Here is a 20251-nt window from a genome sequence, read left to right as displayed (position 1 = left end):
AAATAAATACACGTTAGAGATATGAAAAAATACAACATAATTAATATCGAGTGATAAAGTGATAAAATACAGTAAAAATGTTATCAAAATTATTGGTAAATTGTGGCTCATAAATCAATGAATTCTACTACAAATAGTGTGATGCTTTTGATCTCTTTTCACTAATTATGATGTCTAAAACAATAAAATCACATACAATATGGACTACTGTTAATTTCATATTTATTTTCTTTAAAAAGGCTTAAAAAGTAATTTATAAAAGAATGACTAAACAGTCAATACAAAAATTCACTATACTTTGATTAAAATAATTTAGCATAATTTAAATACAGGGTAACTAGTATTTTTTACTAAATAAGATATATCTATATGTATATACATAAAAAAGTATGGCTTTTTCTGGCTGTTTTACTTTATCGTTTTGATTTAGCTTTTCGCTTTTTTTGTATCCATTGAGATCCAGCCACTGATACCCACAGCATTGTCATTTTTCCAGCAATTTGCCTTTGGATCTATATATATATATCTATATAGTCAGCCACACCGTACCACCAATCAAGATTCGCCCTCAACACCCTGTGTTACATAAAAATGATTGCGTAAATTTCTTACTAGATACGTAGTACAGATACTGTATATCTCGAATCCTCCCCCTGCCCACTGTCTTCTTGTACACAGAAGAATTTCCTGTTTAACTTTGTCAAGCGCCTTTGAACATTATTTTATGGATACCAGTGCTATACAAGTTTTTCCAATTTCTGTAGCCCCAAAAGCCTAAGGAAACCTATCAAACATTGGTCTTCACTTAAAATGATGTCTGGGTTGCAGATTGTTAAATTAAAAAAACAAACTGAACTTTAACTCTTTGAATTACCCATTAAGGTACACTTAGTTTTCTACCCACAATTAAACATCGCCTTGGGCAACGAGGTTGGACTGGCGCCATATAAATAAAAGAACTGATTGATAATAATGTTTCTGAGTTATTGTGTACTAGTAAATGCGTTTCAATCTCTATTTTCTTTTAAACAACATTGATATTAGGTTCACAGTGAAGTCTTTTCCTTGTTTTTTGCTCAAGGCAAAAATCTTTATCTTTCGGTGATGGTATTCCCTTAATTGGCCATATCATAGATATCGGTTCAATGTATGTTTGTAAGGTGCCTATTTTGTGACCATAAATAACCGATTCAGATGATCTGTGAAAGGTAAAACAAAAAAATATAGCAATTTAACAAATGTATATTCAGAATAAATTAAATAAATTCAAATGCCAAAAGAAAAACATTTAGTAATTAATGCCACTTATTGACCAAGATCAGTAGACATTATAAAATTATAAAAAAAAAAAAAAATACAGTCCATAAAAGCTAGTTTTTAATAAATATAAGGTTTTCAACAATTTACCCTTACAAACATTTGGACATATACAAATCAGGGCCGTAGCCAGGATCTGTCAAGGGGGGGTTCGGACACTATGTATTCATCCCCCCCCCCCTGGGGTGGGGCCTGGGGCGAAGCGAATTTTGTTAAATGACACCCCTAGATGGCCGGAAAAGACACTCTCATGCAGCATGCTACCAATGAGCAAAACGATCGTACTTGAACTCGTGGACTATTTAAAGGACGATAACATTTGTTGCCGTATGTTAGATGCGCGTGCTCTGTGCGGAACCGCCGATTGTTTGATCATTTACTCGGTATTTTGTTTTGCGTTCAAGTTCAATGCGAACGTACGTCTAGAAGAAGCCCCGAAAAAAGCACACTGGGTGAAGGCAAATGCAATTCTTATTATAGCTCTATCTATAATATTTATTTACAGCAATTTGTTGAGGAAATTAAATATGCCAATGTAAATAGGTGATATTGATACATTTGAGTACGTCGGCTGGTGGTCTAGAAAAAATAATCGGATGCCGTAATGTGAACTACAGTACATGATACCATAGATATTATAGTGTAAAATATTAATATTCACTATAATCCTCTATGATACATTATACTTCATAGCCACACATAAATACTGATGTATGTCGGAAGGCTATATACTTTATGCATGCTGCCTGACTGCCAGTGATCTAAACAATTGGTACGCAGTTGTCTGGCGGTGTCCTTTGTACGAATCGTTCGTGCCCCAGCTCGCTGTGAGACGCGTCAATATCATGTTACATGCAGGGACCAAACATTTATTTTTCAGGTTAAAATCGGCAATTCATTTGCAACTCTTAGAAATTTACAGACACGTATCGCTCGAAGTACGCTCATACAGGGAAAAAGGTACTGTATGAGTTATTCCGAACGAGTTTACGATTTTTTCAATTTTACGAACAACTTTTTGTACTGTGGGGCACGTATTTGGAGGATTTTCGGAGATGAGGGTGAGGTATTGAGCATGTCGGGGATGGGGGTTCGCAGTCGGTTAAGGGGGGTTCGCTGTAAAGGGGGGGTTCGCCCGAACCATAAAAACCCCCCCCTGGCTACGGGCCTGCAAATGCAAACCTTTTTTAACACTGTATAAAGCTCTGTCTACACTATCAAACTTTATGTGACAAAAAATGTGATGTGCCCATAATATGGACACGATGATGTCATATTACTACCATATTTGGCCACATCACACCTTTTTTTTTGTGGACAGAGCTTAAGATTATTTAAATAAAACCTCTAATGTTAATATATGGTACCGGTAGTTAATTTGCCACAATTTATTTGAAAATGTTTTCACAAATGTTTTCAACATACAGTGTGTATGATGTATACATTATCTACTTGGTAGAGGGTCAGCAACAGAAACACATGGTTTAAAGCTCGATCTGTCTACACTATCAAACTTTATGTGAAAAAAAATGTGATGTGTCCATATATGGACATGATGATTTCATATTACTACCATACTGTATTTGGGCATATCACTACCATATTTGGGCATATCACTACCATATTTAGTGTAGACAGAGCTTTATATATAGTATAAAACTCATGTGTCAGGAATCTTAATGCAAGTGGGTATATCCAACACAATGACGCTAGTAATGATAATTTTCATAGTACAAAAGGTTTATTTTAATCAATGTTAAAAACACATGTTTTACACAAAAAGCTTATTACACAGAAGACGAATTACTGCATTTATATCTATTATTTTTAGGAATCCTTTTGTACTATAACAAATTATATGCAAATTATCAATGAATAATTTTAAACCATCATTTTATCATTAGAATTCTAAACGTAGATCACCAGAAATGAATTACAATGTTAGAGAGCTATTACCGTATATTAGTTTGTTTAACACGTACAATAGACAAAAGAATTTATCAAGGTGGTTGATAGATATTTAAATATTTAACCTATTAAAAATTCTAAAATTAAGAGTTTATAATCAGAAGTGGAAATGTGATTGTAATAGAAAGAAAATAGCTTTAAGTACCGCATCATGAGTCATTTATTTGCTGTACTGTATGGCAGTATATATATATATAAACACATCAGGCAAAGAACATTAATTCTAAACCGCTCGGTGATATACTGAAATTTAATTAATTAATTTGAAACGATAAAGATGAGGAAATCTGTGAGAATGAGAAAAAGTCGCCCCAACCGAGACTCGAATATATATGGCTCTGCTGTATGGTAAATGCACAAAAAAAATACTGGAAAAAACACTAGGGTTTGCCATTATTTCTAGCTGTTTTACTTTATCGTTTTTATTTAGATTTTTGCTTATTTCGAGATATACATAAATTAAAAAACTAAATAACTAACCTTAGTGTCAAGTCCGTAATACTAGGATTTTCTGTAAATACATGATTGATGAGTTGAACTGAAGATGCTTGGTTCGTTACTTTGTAATTTAAACCTGCAACATTATAATACTATATTACAAAATATTTTTCTGCAATACTATCTATTTATTGAAGTGTGTTTACTTAATATTTCTTATTGTTTATTCTTCTTGCAAGATCATCTATTAATAATATTTTCATTTTTATATTATTATTTTTATTGTTTACCATTGGACCATTTATTGAATAATCAACAATATTTAATTTAAGAAAACAAATTGATGTTAAAATGTATTGTCCCCCGAAACATTAAAAATAAAGATGAATATTTTATTTCATACGCATCCAGCAGCAAGTAATCCGCCAATTACAGGATGGATAAACTATTTTATACTTTATCGCATTTGAGGCTTGGGAGTGGAGTTGAACTAGTTGGAACTAAAATTGAAAAAATTCATCTCCTTCCCAAAATATTTTTGATATCAAGTTCTATCTAGTTAGAATTAGGTCAGGATTGAACCCTGGACCTTGGGGCTGGAAGGCAAGCATGTTAACCACCAAGCTACAGCTCCACTAATAAATCTTACTTTCAAGTTTTTGATCCTGTTGATTAACTTTAAGAAATCTATAATTCTTAGTCTCATCCTAATGAGAAAACAAAAAATAAATTCATTGACTGCGCTCCACTTCATATGAACATATTATATCTATGCATGATTTTATTGAATTATTTGGAAAAATTAATTACTGACATTACAAATAGATTTTCCAGCTGTAAAAGATTTTCCAGCTGTATGTTCTAATCTCCTATACTAGAAAATTAACCAACAAATAGACCAAAGATCTAGAAATAAGATTAAAGATGTATTGTCCCCCAAAGACATGAAAAATGAAGATTTTACACAAGTCAGACTTTGAATAGGTTATTTTTTAGTTTTAACAAAGTTTTAATCACTTCCGTAGAAACAAAATCCCAAATATATAATGTTTTCACTTATCAAATGACAAAACTAACGATTAAATTCAACCAAAGACCCATTGACTGGCAGCAAATTTGACTATTTTTTGCTTTAAATTACAATTTTTGCAGGTAAATAATTTTTGTTCTGATCCCATTTTTGGTCAAAGTAAAAACGGTTATGTAACATTAAAATGGTATATTAAAAAAAAATGGTTTTCAGAGGGGCAATATATCTTTAAACAGTTGAAACTAGAGCATGGAGAGACATTTGAAAGTCTGTGCACAGTCACAAACCAAAAAGACTAACTGCCAATATTGATGATATCTTACCATTGTAAGTGGTGTATCAGGTACCGGTACTTCATTTAATTCTGCTTCCAACTCACCAAGAACTGGGAGTACCATCTTCCACTACAAATGATATTAATTGATCAATTTATTGAAATGGATCAAATTATAGTATAAAACTTACTCCAAATAATGAGAGGGAATTTTGATAATTATATTTTAACTATGTTATATAAATATAATAATTTTAACTGTTATAATAATATAAGCTCTGTCTACACTATCAAACTAATTTGACAAAAAAAAGTGTGATATGCCCAAATAATATGGTTGTGATATGACATCATCATGTCCATATATGGGCATATCACATTTTTTTTGTCATATAAAGTAATATTAACTCGATTTAAATATATTGAAAATATTTCACTTAATCAAGTTGCATTCTACCCATTATTTGTATTTCCTTTTTATACTGTGTTTAATTTGTTTCCATTAAATGAATATGTTTACCTAAATTCTAACTTCATCAAAGCAAACATGATGCAATAAAGGCCTTATAATGAGGGAAATTTAGAACTTACCAATTTATTAATGACATGGGCATCATCTCGCAGTTTGTAGTCCATAATAATGAGTACAACCATTTCAGAATGAGCTTGCACATATAAACTACATTTTTTTAATTCACGCTTTAAAAACAAAAAAAGTTCACATTCTAATCATGTACAAAAATTGTATTCCAGCGCAGTGGTGGCAGCAGAACGTACCTGACTGAGGGGGGCGTCCGCCACAAAGAGGGTTCATGCGTGATGTGCGTCAAATAAATATTGGTAAAACAACAATTATGCTGCTTTACAGTATTAGACAGGTATCATCAGTACAGAATTATTATACTATAATATATTTACATATAAATTACAACTACTAGCAATCAATTATAAGTATTTTAATGTTTTTTTTATTTAAGAAGCTACCCACCCCCGCCCACTCACACCCTTGGTCCCATGTTATCTTTCGAAACACAAACCACTACCCTAGCCATGTAAAAGGAATACCAAAAAATGTTTTTAATGTTAAAAGGTTTAAGTCCCACCTTAGTATCAAAATCTTTGGTACAAATTATGTTGAGCAAATCATCTTTCTATGTAAAAATGAAATTATGTAAATCATTTTTTTAATCAATCTTGCCGTTCCCTGTATAATCTACCATATCATATCAATTGTCATTTTTTAGGTTATGGTTTCATAAAAGCAAACAACAGAATTTAATTTGAATATAGCTGGCTTCAAACAATGGATCATGGTCAGATTTATGGCTTCAATATTTACGTAAAACAGATTTGATGACATCAGCAAATGGTTTCAACTCATACATAGACTTACTAGACTGTCACCTACGTAGAAGCGACGCGATTCTAACAAAAGGGAGAAACTAGGCAAAATGGCTTCTGTAGTTCTGTTATTTATATAAGTATAAACTTTAAAAAAATGTTTAAATGATATGTTTTGAGAGGGTAACCCTTCCAGCTGAACCCACAGGCCAGCTGATAACCAGGAGCCTTCTACTAGAACACGTAGAACCCATATTAAGTGTTGATAAAAATAAAAATAATAATAATACTAGGATCGTATTGAATGCGTTCTTGTCTTGATACACTCCACACACTGTGCTGTAACACAGGCGTAATAGTGCATAGTGGAAGTAAATAACATATCAAATGGCCTATTGCAACCACCACTCTCCATGAAGAGTCACCTTTTGAACTGTGATACTATTTCTATACTATAACAAATGTCATTATAAGAAAATCAGATCAGACAAGACTTGAACTCAACACCTTGGGATAAGTAGACAAGAAACATAACACCACTGTTGATTTCCAACAAAAAAATCTTTTTTTATAAATTTATAATTTGATTCGCTATTTTACTTTAATGTTCCTGTATGTTATCTTTCTTGGTAACCACTTTTTAATTTTAAATTTTCTTGTGTTAATGCTTCTAAAAATGGTGTTTACTATAGGCATGTGTTTGCATCCCGAATCAGGTATGCTTACTGTTACAATTAAAAATAAAACGAAAACAAGGAAACCCTAAAGATGTTTATTCACAATCTATTTATAACACGTGATTGGATAAAATGTAACTAAAATGTAGAACTGTTAGTTGGCAAGCTTAATACCAATCTGAGGTATTGGTTCAAATCCTATCACCTAATAGGTATGGCTGTAGTGTTGAAATACATTATTTTCACTCATTCATTTCAGGAGAAAATAGGGGTTTTCCTTGAGCAGTGTCAAGCAGAACTTACCTGAGTATTTGATACCATTGATGATTCTCTTTGTTCATAACATGGTTCAAATGAATCTGCATCAGCTTCAGAATCTGATTCTCTTTCACCTGATATGCACTTTTGCTCTTTCTCCATTCCTGAACTATGCTTTACTACTGAATTATATTTTGCTGAAGGCTTGAAACCCTGTCCATCTGATTGATCTAAATCAACACAGTTTTTATCTTTGCTTGCTAAATTTTCTGAAGCGTCTAAAGCCACATATTTATTTCTTTCAGAAGACGAAGTGAAATCATGATCTTTAGATTGTAGAAGAGGTGTCTTATTCGATGATACGAATTCTTGATCCCTATTTGACGTTGGTAAAGTTTTTAATTCTTGGTTAGCTATTTTCAATGTTTGAAGATTTGGAATGTCAGTTGTAACTTTACAATTAGTGTCCAAATCTTGGTCTGATGCAACTGAAGAACTTCTCTTTTTCAATGTGATTGATGAACATCCTTTCTTCTCTTTCTTTTCTATATAATTTACTTTTTCTGTTCTCACAAAATTTTCATGATTAAAACCATTTTGAATGCATGATACATCTTTCTCAATTGTTTCTTGTTCTGACGTTATCAAGTCTAAGGTACCGCCGTTATTGCCCATGGCAGTAACACATTCTGTGGAATATTTGCAACAGTCATCTGAATGATTTGAGTTGATTGATTCTACTTTTCCCTCGGATTTATTAGTCTCAATGTTTGACAGAGTTCTGTGTTGAATACCAACTTTATCAAACTGTACATTTTCATTTTGAATTGTATTTTGGTCGTTTGTAAATGGATGAATACATTCTGAATCTTTTACAGAAGTTGGAATTTTATCGGTTGAAATATTGCTTGATACAGACAATTCAGACAAACATGGTGGGTGTTCACCTGACTGTTGACTAAATGAATCTGGCTGTTGACTAGTTGAATCCAATTGCTGACCAAGTGAATCCAACTGTTGACTAGTTGAATCCAAGTGTTGACTAGTTGAATCCAAGTGTTGACTAGTTGAGGGTGACTGTTGACTAGTTGAGGGTGACTGTTGACAAGTTGAAGGTAACTGTTGACTAGTTGAGGGTGACTGTTGACTAGGTGAAGATAACTGTTGACTAGAAGAAGATAACTGTTGACTAGTTGAAGGTAACTGTTGACTAGTTGAGGGTGACTGTTTACTAGTTGAATCTGACTGTTGACTAGGTGAATCCAAGTGTTGACTAGGTGAATCCAAGTGTTGACTAGTTGAATCTGACTGTTGACCAGTTGAATCTGACTGTTGACTAGTTGGAGTTTGACTAGGTGAAGGTAACTGTTGACTAGGTGAAGGTAAGTGTTGACTAGTTGAGAGTGACTGTTGACTAGGTGAAGATAACTGTTGACTAGGTGAAGATAACTGTTGACTAGTTGAAGGTAACTGTTGACTAGTTGAGGGTGACTGTTTACTAGTTGAATCTGACTGTTGACTAGTTGAATCTGACTGTTGACTAGTTAAAGTTAACTGCTGAATAGCCGAAGGTAACTGTTGACTAGTTGATGTTAACTGTTGATTAGTTGATGTTAACTGTTGACTAGTTGAGGATGATTGTTGACTAGTTGAAGGTAACTGTTGACTAGTTGAAGTTAACTGTTGACTAGGTGAAGGTAACTGTTGACTAGTTGAGGGTGATCGTTGACTAGTTGAAACTGACTGTTGACTAATTGAATCTGACTGTAGTTGACTAGTTGAGGGTGACTGCTGACTAGTTGAGGGTGACTGTTGACTAGTTGAAGCTGGTTGTTGACTAGTCAATGGAACCTCTAACTTCTTTAAACTAATGGTCTCAAATTCATCAGGTCTTAGATAAATTGGTATAATTGAAATCCCTCTTGGTAGTGGAAAATCAGTATCAGCTGCTAGGAAAGACATCTGAAATTAAAATATTTTTAGATGAAGCATTCCATTTATTTTCATTTTTTATTATTGAAAATTGTGAAAAACTATGTCATAAACAGTCTATCAAACATTAAATCAACCAAATATAGTCACGATAATGGAACAGATGCGCAGATTAATATTTTTTATAAATGACTTTTTCCTTTTGTCTACCATCCCTTTTGTCTAACGTCCCAAAGTGAAAGTTCAATAATATTATTTAAGTTATTTTTTGTATTTTCGTTTCAAAGGTTATTAATGTTAGCATCCTGTGAGAGCACACCTAAAAGAATAGATCTATATTATAAAAGAGAGAGTTTGTACGTTTGATCGTTCAACAACATTTTTCTTTCTCCATACACATTTAGTTTGTGAAGCAGAATTACGCACACGTTTTTTAACAAATTCTTTCCAAGTATAAGTTTATAACCTACAGTATGGGGAAGGGAAAATGTTTGCAATTTGTTTAGTGGAGTTCAGACCTCTGTGATAAACACGCCCACCAAACCACTCTACCCGCCTATAATATAAAATATTGATTAAAATGCAAGATCGACTGCATGATTGACTTTTTTTTTGTTATTCTGTGGCTTTCTTTCTTTCTGTTTTTTAATCCTACCAAGTGTTTATGTCATTGACAAGGATCTGTGACAACTGAGTATATTGACATTTGTAAAAACGATAAGTATAAAAATATTATTTATATTAGGCTTAATGAAGTTGAAAATTGGTTATTGACATTAACTATTTGATTCCTGGAGTATTTGGATAGGACAATCCGATCTAAGTATTTAATCTCGTACTTACTTGTAAATAAAATGCACACCTAAGTAATTTTAAATTTAGCAATAATGCTATGACATTTGCCAGTGATACACAATATAGTCAGATCAAATGATATACAATCCATGAAAAGCAAATTGCTGAAAAATGATGCTGCTGTGGTTATTTTTATTTTTTCACGTTGGGACACAGGGCCAGTTTCTGTTGTAAACACCTTCTTTATGTTAAATTTTCTGTAAAAATGGTGTTTTCTGTATACTTAGATATTTTTTCAATTTAAATGTATTTTAAACGATTTTATTATAAAATAAATGTTATCTTTGTGTTTTTAAATGTATATTTTATTATCAACCTGTAACTGGTGCCTTTTGCCTTGCATGAAGAATAATAAAGAATAAAAAATAACTGTTTATTTAAAAAATATTATTTTTAGACTGACAGCATTATCTGCTAAATTTGTGCTCCCAAATAACCATTTAATGTAGTGGTTTCCGGTTTTTGACAAAAAACTCTATTATTACCCAAAATGCAATGCAATCAGACGGTAAAACGGTCAAGATACCACAACTGTTAGCTAAAAGTTGCACAGCGATAACCGTTATTTGCCAATGCCATTTAAACTGGTTACTACAAATTTTTCTTGCTTCTGCAACCAAGAAATTTATTAATTTTTTTACCCTGATGCACTCCGGTTTAGATGTAGTTTGCGTTTTTGCCATAGCTAACATCTGTGATCGCAATCATAAATTATGCGTGTTGGCAGTTATTGAGAGTGGGATATCAACATAACCTAAGTTTTGTACTGGAAAGGTGTCGGGGAAAATGAATGAAAATGATCGGAATTGTATTGGGAAGGTTTTAACTACACTTGACATGCTATTGACCTTGAGTGTACTACTATAACATCTGACTGCCTGCTGCACACATAACATTTTATAAGTAAATATCATCAACAACCACCATCAACAACCACCCACTAATTGAAATGTTTTTTTGAGAGCAGAAATTTAGCAGAAATGCAGTTGATTTAAATATCACATTTTCAATATATTTTGAAATAAGGTTTACCCGATGTAATATTACAGAAAGACCACGGCATGAGTAACAATAGTAACATGGCCTTTAACAGAATGTGATGGAGCTAAAATTTGTGAAATAAGTTTGTTATAATGCATATAGAATTTTGAAATTCAATCTTCCTGAAGTAAGTTACATAGGTATATTAGCTGTCAGAATAGTGACATTAAAATAAACAAAATAAGAAATGTGATGATTGAATAACTTATTTTATAATGTCAACATGGCCTTGTAAAACAACACCAAATAATGTTGAAACAAGCTATTGTGTTTAAAGTTATAATAATAATAATAATAATTCACCCTAGATAAACTGACATATTACAAATTAAATACTGCATACATAAGGTAGTTTTCCAGGGCCCAAAGAAACAATATAGGCTCAATGTAGTAAGTTGACCAATGACATGAGATATTTTAGATGATGCATTTCGGCAGGATTGGTCAAATTAGCACCATTGCATCCACGTGAAAACCAAGCTATCTGCAATCTTTTATTTTAAACTTTGAATATATATATATATATTTCTTAATGTGCTTTCATCTTTTATTGCATAATTAATATTGTGAGGCATTTAATGAATAGGTCTTAAAATGTGACATGTTTCGAGAAACTATTCTCATCATCAGAACAGAAAAAACGGCTAGAGTACTTATATACCAATAGGACTATTACTATCTATTGGTATATAAGTACTCCACGCGTTGTTTTCTGTTCTGATGATGAGAATAGTTTCTCGAAACATGTCACATTTTAAGACAGTTTGCCAATTCATTAAATGCTTCACTATAGTTATTTTAACTCGTAAGTTCGGTGGAATCATTCATTATTAATATTATACACAGACAAAGGAATTAAATCCAAGTTATATTGAATTGAGTGGTACCATAATTTTAATACTTACATGGCCATATTTTTTTACTGCTTTAATCAATAAACTGGACACCAATTGAGTTGGGAATTCATTACACAAAATTCTGAAATAAAAACATTGATATTTTTTCACTTTTTGTAAATCATCTTCGCCAATCCAGTCAAACGAGTTGGGACTAAACTTTTTATATGAATACTATGGAGTATGAAAATGTATAGATTTTTTCACTGACCAATGAGGGCCGTTGGTTGATGAACGTTCTCAACACACGATTGGCATTAGCGAGCACCCCGAGTAATACTCGGAATGTATTTATTTATCATTTATAGTGGGTGACCTCTTTAATCAAAAACTTGTCTCCCAGAAGGCCTAGTTATGAGTCAGTGGCTGTGTGTACTAGTACACCGGGGTGGAGTTGTGGCTTGGTGGTTATGATGCTTGGCTACCACTCCAAGGGTCCTGGGTTTGAGTCCCGTCACATGTCAGGATTTTTTCTAAGGACCAAATTACTCCACTCCCAAAGACTTGTAATAAGACTTTGTTTATGTAGAGCATCTTGTGTATATGTTTGTCTTGTGAACCTCTGAGGGTCCCTAATGATCAGCAATTGCTGGATGGATCACCCTCATTAAATATGGTAAAAAAAAAAACCCCTCTACTCATCTCGAAAGATGTAAAGTGCACATGAGTCAGATGTGTACACTGGAGCTACGATTTTTAGTCCTTATTCAAGAATACTCGTTCTACCACTAGAACCATGGAGCGAGTGAGCATAAGGCTATGGATAAAGGTTTCATTATCTTAACCGCTCGACCACTCACTCAATGTAATCTCTGTTATGTCCCAAACTTGAAATTTAAAGCGTTTGTTTAAACAAAGTTAGACATTTTAGACTATTTATAATTATGTTTCTTTGTTTAGTTTATTTATCCAAGTGTTATGTTGCATATTTATATACAAGACATTAGTAATCTATTGTTGTTTTCAATTTTTAAATCAGTATTAATTAATTTCCGAATTATTATCTTGTTATAGAACAGTAATAAGATGTAGAAGTAATCAACAAGGTGCTAAACTAATTTTTTAGATAGGTCACTGACCTAGATACAACACAATATTTAAAATTAAGCATTGTACCATCTTGTTGGTTATCAATACAGCAATGTGTATGTATTATTTAATAGAGATATGATATATGGCTCAGTTTTAACTGAGACAACTTACGAACAAAATAAAATGGAAACCATCCATATTCCAAAAACAGAAATTTAATCAAGTCTAAAAGGTCCCATTATTTTGAATTTGTTAAATTCATTCATCTTTTTATTTCAGAATACCATGATGACAAAAAAGAAGCTTAATCTAAGAAAAAAATTGTACAGGTATAATAAAAAAAAAATTTGAGATAGTACAGATGGGAGTTAAATGGGGATAATATTCCATTTGTTGAAAGCATATCAGTACTATTTAACATGGTTCTGCCTTATGAAATATAACAGTCAATTCAACCCATACACACACTATTACTGTTTATATAACACCTAAATAAATTGCTGTCATTTGATTGGATGTTTGTGGGTCACATGGTGTGCAATAGTACGAACTATTAAACGATCGTATAATAGTACTTTTTTTTCGTGTACATGAATATTTTATATTCGTGTAATGGTACAAATAATGGCATTTGGTGAATGATGAAAGGTTATATATCAACTCGACTTCGTCTCGTTGAAATATAACCTTTTATCATTCACCTCATGCCATTATTTCTACTTTCTTTCTACTTCTAATAAACATTCATTATTTGTATAATACTACACGTTTTTTGGAAAGACAATTCGAAGAATATTCATTAAGAATTACCTATTTTTATAGAGAATACATCCAGACAGGACACCATGATGACGACGACAGTTTTGAAGTATATGACATGACCTTAAGAATATACTTCCCATACTCTACAATTCAACAGTAAAATGAAAGGTTAAGGGTCAATCTTATAAAATGGATACCTCATTTTAAAGAAAAGCATTAAATGTTTGTAATTATTTTAAGTTGATCACAGGCTTGTAGAAGAACACCTTTTTGGTGATACAAGCTTTTCTGTGTTAAAATAAAGTATTTATTAGGTGATCATTTAGAATAAAATGATCACCTATTGTTATTGTATAAAATCTTTATTATTATTTTTTTTCTTTTTTTTTTTTTTTGGTTTTCCGCAACGAAGTTGCAGGAAAACCTCTTGTGATTGTACGAAATCATCATCATCATCATCATCTTTTTTTTCATCTTCTTTCTTTCTGTATGATTTTTGTGTAACGCTTTTCTCTAAAACTTGCAAACATAACATTTTTTTAACTATGTTGACATTTTGACATTTATGTAACGTCGTCAAGCGAAGCTTTTCATGATGCTTACAATTGCGCAACGTGACGTACGCGCGATTTAACGATTTTCTCGTATTTAACATAGCTCGACAACCAAATAACATTTCAACTTGAAACTTTGCAAAAGTTTAATTTATATTATGCGCTAACTTTCTGTGGGAAAAAAATTGCGTGTTTTACACAAAGTTACGCGCGCACGCGCATTTAAAATTTCAAAATGCGCAAAATTAATTTATAATCAACTTTCTACGCGTTTCATGTCGTTTTAAGCATGTCAAAAATTCCCACGCGTGCGCACATTTTTACGTGTGCGGTGCGCACGTAGCATTGAAAACGTATTTTTTTCGCGTGATTTATGTTTTTCCAGCCTTTTCTAGTAATTTTACCAAATTTTAAACAATTTCGACTTAAAGATACGTCATACGAGCACGTCGAATTGGACAATTTGCGCGCGTTTTTTATGAAAAGGTTAAAAAATTCGTTTAAAATATGCCTTTTTTTAAACAGTCGTAATTTCTAAACTAGACGGTCAACTTTTTGTGGATGGCATATTCTGGAAGTAGATGAGTTGTAGATATCGTATCAGGTATTAATATGGCTAACCGGACATTGTGACGTCATCGTATGGCCACGCGAATATAAAATTTAGGATTTTTGTATCTTTCGTCATAGCTTACCACATTGAATAGAGCGCATCTCCACTTATCCGTTTTCCATTTTCACCCCGATTTTGATATTGTCTAGGTCAATCAACTATCTTTCGCAGGAGTTAAAAATATTTTAATTTTTTTGACGTCATCATGCATAAAAATTTAAATCACGTGTGGCATTAATTTCATCTTTACAGTAAATTTTAATCTGTTATAGCTCGTAAGAATAAAATGTGATAATCACGATTAAAACTTTTTCTGGAAGCTATTGGATTGTAGATACGAAACTATGTAAAAATGTTGCCAATCGGATGTTGTGACGTCATCATATGGCCAGTTAAATAAAAAAGGTCGTATTTTCATCTTTTGCGTCATAATTCATTACATTTAAAAGAGCGCGCATCAATATTTCACGTATTCAAATTTCTTCTACACGCTAATACGTTGTTGCTGAGATAATTTCCTTTCGGAAATGCTACCTTCGCGTTTCATTTTAAAACCGTCAACATGTTAAAAATTGCAATAAATATCGGGTCCCGTAATTTCACCTATTCTACACTGTATGTGATATGGATACAGATTATACTGTGTATACTATATATGAATTTAAATAATAAAATTCAGCAATAACAACACATCATATTCTTCAGTTCAGGTCATAATGCCAACGTGAACACTTCCTTTTGTCCTCAACCTATCCCCTTAATGTTAATGTTGCACCACTTGCGCGGCGGAAAACCAAACTCGTCAAAGTGACGAGTTACATGTCTAGTCTTTTTATTGTTTCTGTACACTATTTTGTGTAACAATTATCTCAAAAAGTTTAATGTCAATGATTACAAAAATTTCAGAATATCTTTCAAATAATATAACTTAATCCTAATAAGCTTTCCAGCGTGATCACTCATCCGTGACGACATTTATACGCCATTTTGCGAAATCACATTATCAATCATATCTCCATAATTCATTATCACATATTAATGAAATTCACTACACGTAAACTTCAGATCAAGGGTAAAAATATTAGCAAATAAAAACGCACGCGCACGTAGGTTTATGCGCGTGATATCGCGCGTTAAAAATTTAAAACGCTCAAAATTAAGTTTTGATCAATTTAGAGCATGAATTAGGCCATTTGCGTGTTTCAAAAAATTACTGCGCAAAAATGCGTTTTTGCGCGCGCGATACTTAAAAAGCATAAAAAATATGAATTTTTTTACAAATCTCATTCTACTCACCATCCTTAGTACATTCACCAAATTTGAGTCAGTTCCGACTTAAAATAACGCTATACGAGCACGTTAAAAATGACAAAATGCGCACATTAATTTTACAAAAGTTCTGAAAATGGTGAAAAATAGGTCTTTTTTAAAATGAAAATAATTCTTCAGAATGCAAGATGACCCCCGATTTTTTTAACTTATTCTGGAAGCCATTGAGTTGTAGATATGAATTCATGTACACATTTTACGTACAAAATGTTTTGACGTCATCAAATGGCCACTTGAATTTAAAAATTAGGATTTGTTATCTTTTTGTGTAGATTATCACATTCAACAGAGCGCATCTTGGTTATGTGTGCTCGAATTTCGCACAACTTTCAGTATGTGCTTGCTTAATTAATTATCTTTATCATGAGTTGACACTATCTTCATTTTAATGACGTCATCACGCGTAAAAACTTGAATAACGTAGGCCGTGTAATTTCACCTTCGCAGTAAATTTGAATATCTTACAGCTCTTCAGAATTGAAGGTTACCTTGATGATTATAATTTATTATGAAAGCTGATGAAATGCAGATATTAATTCATATAAAAATTAAGCCTATCGGATGTTGTGACGTTAACATATGGCCAGTTGAAGTGAAAAAGTAGTTTTTTCATATTTTTCGTCAAAGTTATACACAATTCAAAGAGCGCGCACAGCGCTTCTACGTGCCAAATTTTTTTCCAAATCTTATATTTTTTTGCTCAATTAATTATCTTTCGAAATTGTCATCTTAAAGTTTAGTTTGATAACGTCATCATGCCAAAAAATTAGAACATGTGTGTCCCGTAATTTCACCTATGCTACACTGTATATAGATATACAGTATATACTGTACATATTGTATATGGCATATAGGCACAACTCAGCACTATAAGCATATAATAGGATGGCATACATCAACATTTTCCGATCGTATGTTAACGTACGTGCATGTTTAAAAAAAATTAATTTCAGTAAAATGATAAAAATGATCACCTATAATTCGTCAAAGTGACGAATTAAATTCTAGTTATTATTATAATTGTGTGCCTGACCTTAGTGGTGGATACCTGATTTTAAAATAGATAATGTTTTATCTTGTGAATTATAGATATTTACAGGGAAGTGGGCCGATTGGTGTGAAGTAGGCGGAACTTTCTGTTATCCGCTGATGGACCTTCAAACAGTAATAACATGATAAAAATATTTATCTATTAATAGTTGTACTAGATTCAGCAGAATAATTCCTATCTACAACTAAATTTTTTTTAAACCACTACATGAGCAATTTCTTATTTTGGTTTCTATGGCAATAATAATATTAAATACGAAAAAGAGGGCAAGTTTGATTTTAAAATTGTGTACATATCAATATTTTGGATAAACAAACAAAAAACATCTTGTTTTCTACTACTCTAGACAGAGATAAGAAAATAGAAAACATACCAATAACGGTCTGTAAGATGTTTATATTCAATTTATGTGTTGTTACGTGAAATAATGAGTTGATGATGTAGGCCTATCTTTCTCTATAGCTTCATAAAACCTCTCAATATTTCATTTTTCAAATTTGGGAGGTCTGGTATGGTTGACATTCAATTTAAAATTATAAAACATATTACCTTTGGAATATTTAAAGTTGGAATGGATTCAAACAATGATAAGACCGAGTTACCATGGCGATGAATGAAAGATAAATAACATGACCATATATCTTTCATTGCACATAGAAAGAAATCTCTGTTCAGTGACTCCTGTAACAAACAACATTTTTACTTATTATAGAACAATTCATATTTATTGGTTTTACTTCATATCACATATTATATACAGTAGGGAAAAATACAGTCAAGTAATACGCACACAAAAAATAGTTTGTATATAAGTATATATATATACCGTACTGACGTGGGTATAAGTCCATACTCGGGTATAAGCCCACTCCCGACTTTTGACAAATTTTAATGCAAAATGAGGCACTCAGGTATAAGTCCATCCATTAATTCGAAGATCTAGGTGCCGTATACATTATATTATAAATCTGTAAGAATGAGAAAAAGTCGTCCCAACCGAGATTCGAACCCGGACCTTCTGCTTGATATGCAGATGTCCTAACCATTTGACCACTGGGGCTTTCATGGTGTTGTTCAAATTTGATTGGATATCGTAAATATGTATATAATTATACCTGCTGAATCTTGGTGATGGAGCCATGGAATAAAACAAACAGCCTATAGAGGGCAGCAAGCCTGGTTTTCAAAGTCTTGTTTCGTAATTTTAAACTGCCAGCTAAAGCCTACATCAAATCAATTAATTCATAAACCATGATTTTGTAAGGTAACTAAATCATTTTTGAATAAAGATCTGTCTACACTATCAAACTAGTTTGACGAAAAGTGTGATGTGATATAAAATTTGAGCTTTATATGCTACTGAAAGTATGATTTAGTAATTAAGTTTATTAGAGTGTATTTTAAATGGTATTTTTTCGTTATGTTTTCTTTTCTGTAATTGACAGTAACAAGTTGTTTAGGACAAATTGAAAGAAGGTAATTCATATAGAATTCAATTTTGAGTATTCCAAAAAAATGTTCCCAAAAACATGAAAAATATAGATGAATAAAATCAAACTTTGAATAGATAATTTAGTAGTTTCAATAAAGAAAGTAATTCTCTTTTGCAAAAAAAGTAGTGATTTCAGTTAAATTGAACCAAAATGCTATTGAATTCCATCCAAACAATGGGGCTACCGATCTTTTTTCAGGTATTTTTTTTGTGAAAGTTTAAAAAAATATTTTGTGACTGGAAAATAATTTTTTTGGGAAAATACAAACAATTTTTTAAGATACAACACTTACAATAATATAAACTCCTTCATAAGCAATAGCAAACTTGACATTCTTCATTGTGATAACTGATGGTCGAGACTTTGAGATTGACCCAATGAAGGAGATTGCACCGACCAACTGACCACTAAGCATACACTGCTGGTCAATAGATACCTGTGGTCATAATGAGGGGTCATCATTAATACATTGACATTTGTGACTTAATAACAGACATCACTTTATATCTTATAACAATAATAGAAATTTGAAACCACTGGAGTTACGTTGTTTATACGTACATTATCAGGACGAAAATAGACAATTGCATCTTGCGGATCATCCTCCTCCTTCTTGTTGATTGACGTATCATACACAAAAAAGGTATTTTCACCAATACTTGAATGTGAAAATATTAAAATATTATTAGTGACGTAAAAAAAAATATGTGCATACTACAGTCATGGAGTAAAGATACTCCATGCTACAGTGGAATGGAGAGAATATTGAGTTGTTTTTACTTCCAAATTTGCAATCTACTGAGTTGTTTTTTTTTTCTAGTATATACCTAGGCCTACTATTCTATTGAATTGGAAATGTGCATTTTAGGCCTATCTAGGCCTAATATAATATACTAAATCCTAGTCTAGACCCTATCTAGGCCTACAATATTTTAATAAAATAAAATATATAATTTTAATAATTAAATAAGCCTACTAAAATTCAAGTTAACAACTTTAATTGAACAAAAAAATAATAATATTAATGCGTTTCAAATAGGTTAACCCAACAAACAACAACTATTTTGGTCTAAAAATATTTTCTAGGCCTGGGCAAGGTCTACTGAGTCCGAGAGCTGGAATGATGGTCGCCTTGTCTACCTACTAGGCTAGTCGATTACGCCGCGCCTAGCTAGGCCTAACAAATAATTATCAAAATCGACATTGAAAATCACAAAACTTAACATACTTTGCCATTGAAAAGTTGTGGATCTATTGCATCTGTAACTGATTCATTTTATCTTATAAAAATATGTTTTAACACAAATTATAAACATTTTGATATCTAACTTCGCCTCGTCTTTACCAAAAAAACATTGATCAAAAACCGACGACGTGTACCACCTGATTG

At 32.1% G+C, this 20251-nt stretch overlaps 1 protein-coding gene across 2 annotated transcripts; it reads right to left on the bottom strand.

Moving 5' to 3' along the window:
* Positions 1-215: 215 nt before the first annotated feature.
* LOC144834556 (uncharacterized) lies at positions 216-20228 on the bottom strand. 2 transcript variants are annotated; one of them, XM_078689410.1, is made up of 14 exons: positions 20090-20228; positions 19423-19519; positions 19154-19297; positions 18484-18591; positions 17918-18049; positions 13870-13964; positions 12037-12109; positions 9082-9265; positions 7349-8994; positions 5619-5726; positions 5077-5157; positions 4373-4430; positions 3766-3859; positions 216-1199 (listed from the first exon to the last, which is right to left on the bottom strand). In XM_078689410.1, the coding sequence occupies exons 1-14, from the start codon at positions 20095-20097 to the stop codon at positions 1025-1027; spliced, it is 3003 nt and encodes a 1000-aa protein (XP_078545536.1). In that variant the 5' UTR covers positions 20098-20228; the 3' UTR covers positions 216-1024. The 2 variants fall into 2 exon arrangements, with proteins under 2 accessions (XP_078545536.1, XP_078545535.1); XM_078689409.1 differs by having other exon boundaries at positions 7349-9265.
* Between the last annotated feature and the right edge of the window lie 23 nt (positions 20229-20251).

Source organism: Antedon bifida, chromosome 2, assembly GCF_963402885.1.
Source record: "Antedon bifida chromosome 2, ecAntBifi1.1, whole genome shotgun sequence".
Taxonomy (NCBI): domain Eukaryota; kingdom Metazoa; phylum Echinodermata; class Crinoidea; order Comatulida; family Antedonidae; genus Antedon; species Antedon bifida.
This window is presented reverse-complemented; position numbering and strand designations above follow the sequence as displayed.

Bases quoted from the DNA above. Each gene is read 5' to 3' on its own strand.
- LOC144834556 (XM_078689409.1), bottom strand. The intron at 13,965-17,917 runs GTAATATGTTTT...GTTGAATTGTAG, and splicing joins CAACTTTAAATATTCCAAAG to AGTATGGGAAGTATATTCTT. The intron at 5,158-5,618 runs GTAAGTTCTAAA...TATCATTTGTAG, and splicing joins CCCATGTCATTAATAAATTG to TGGAAGATGGTACTCCCAGT.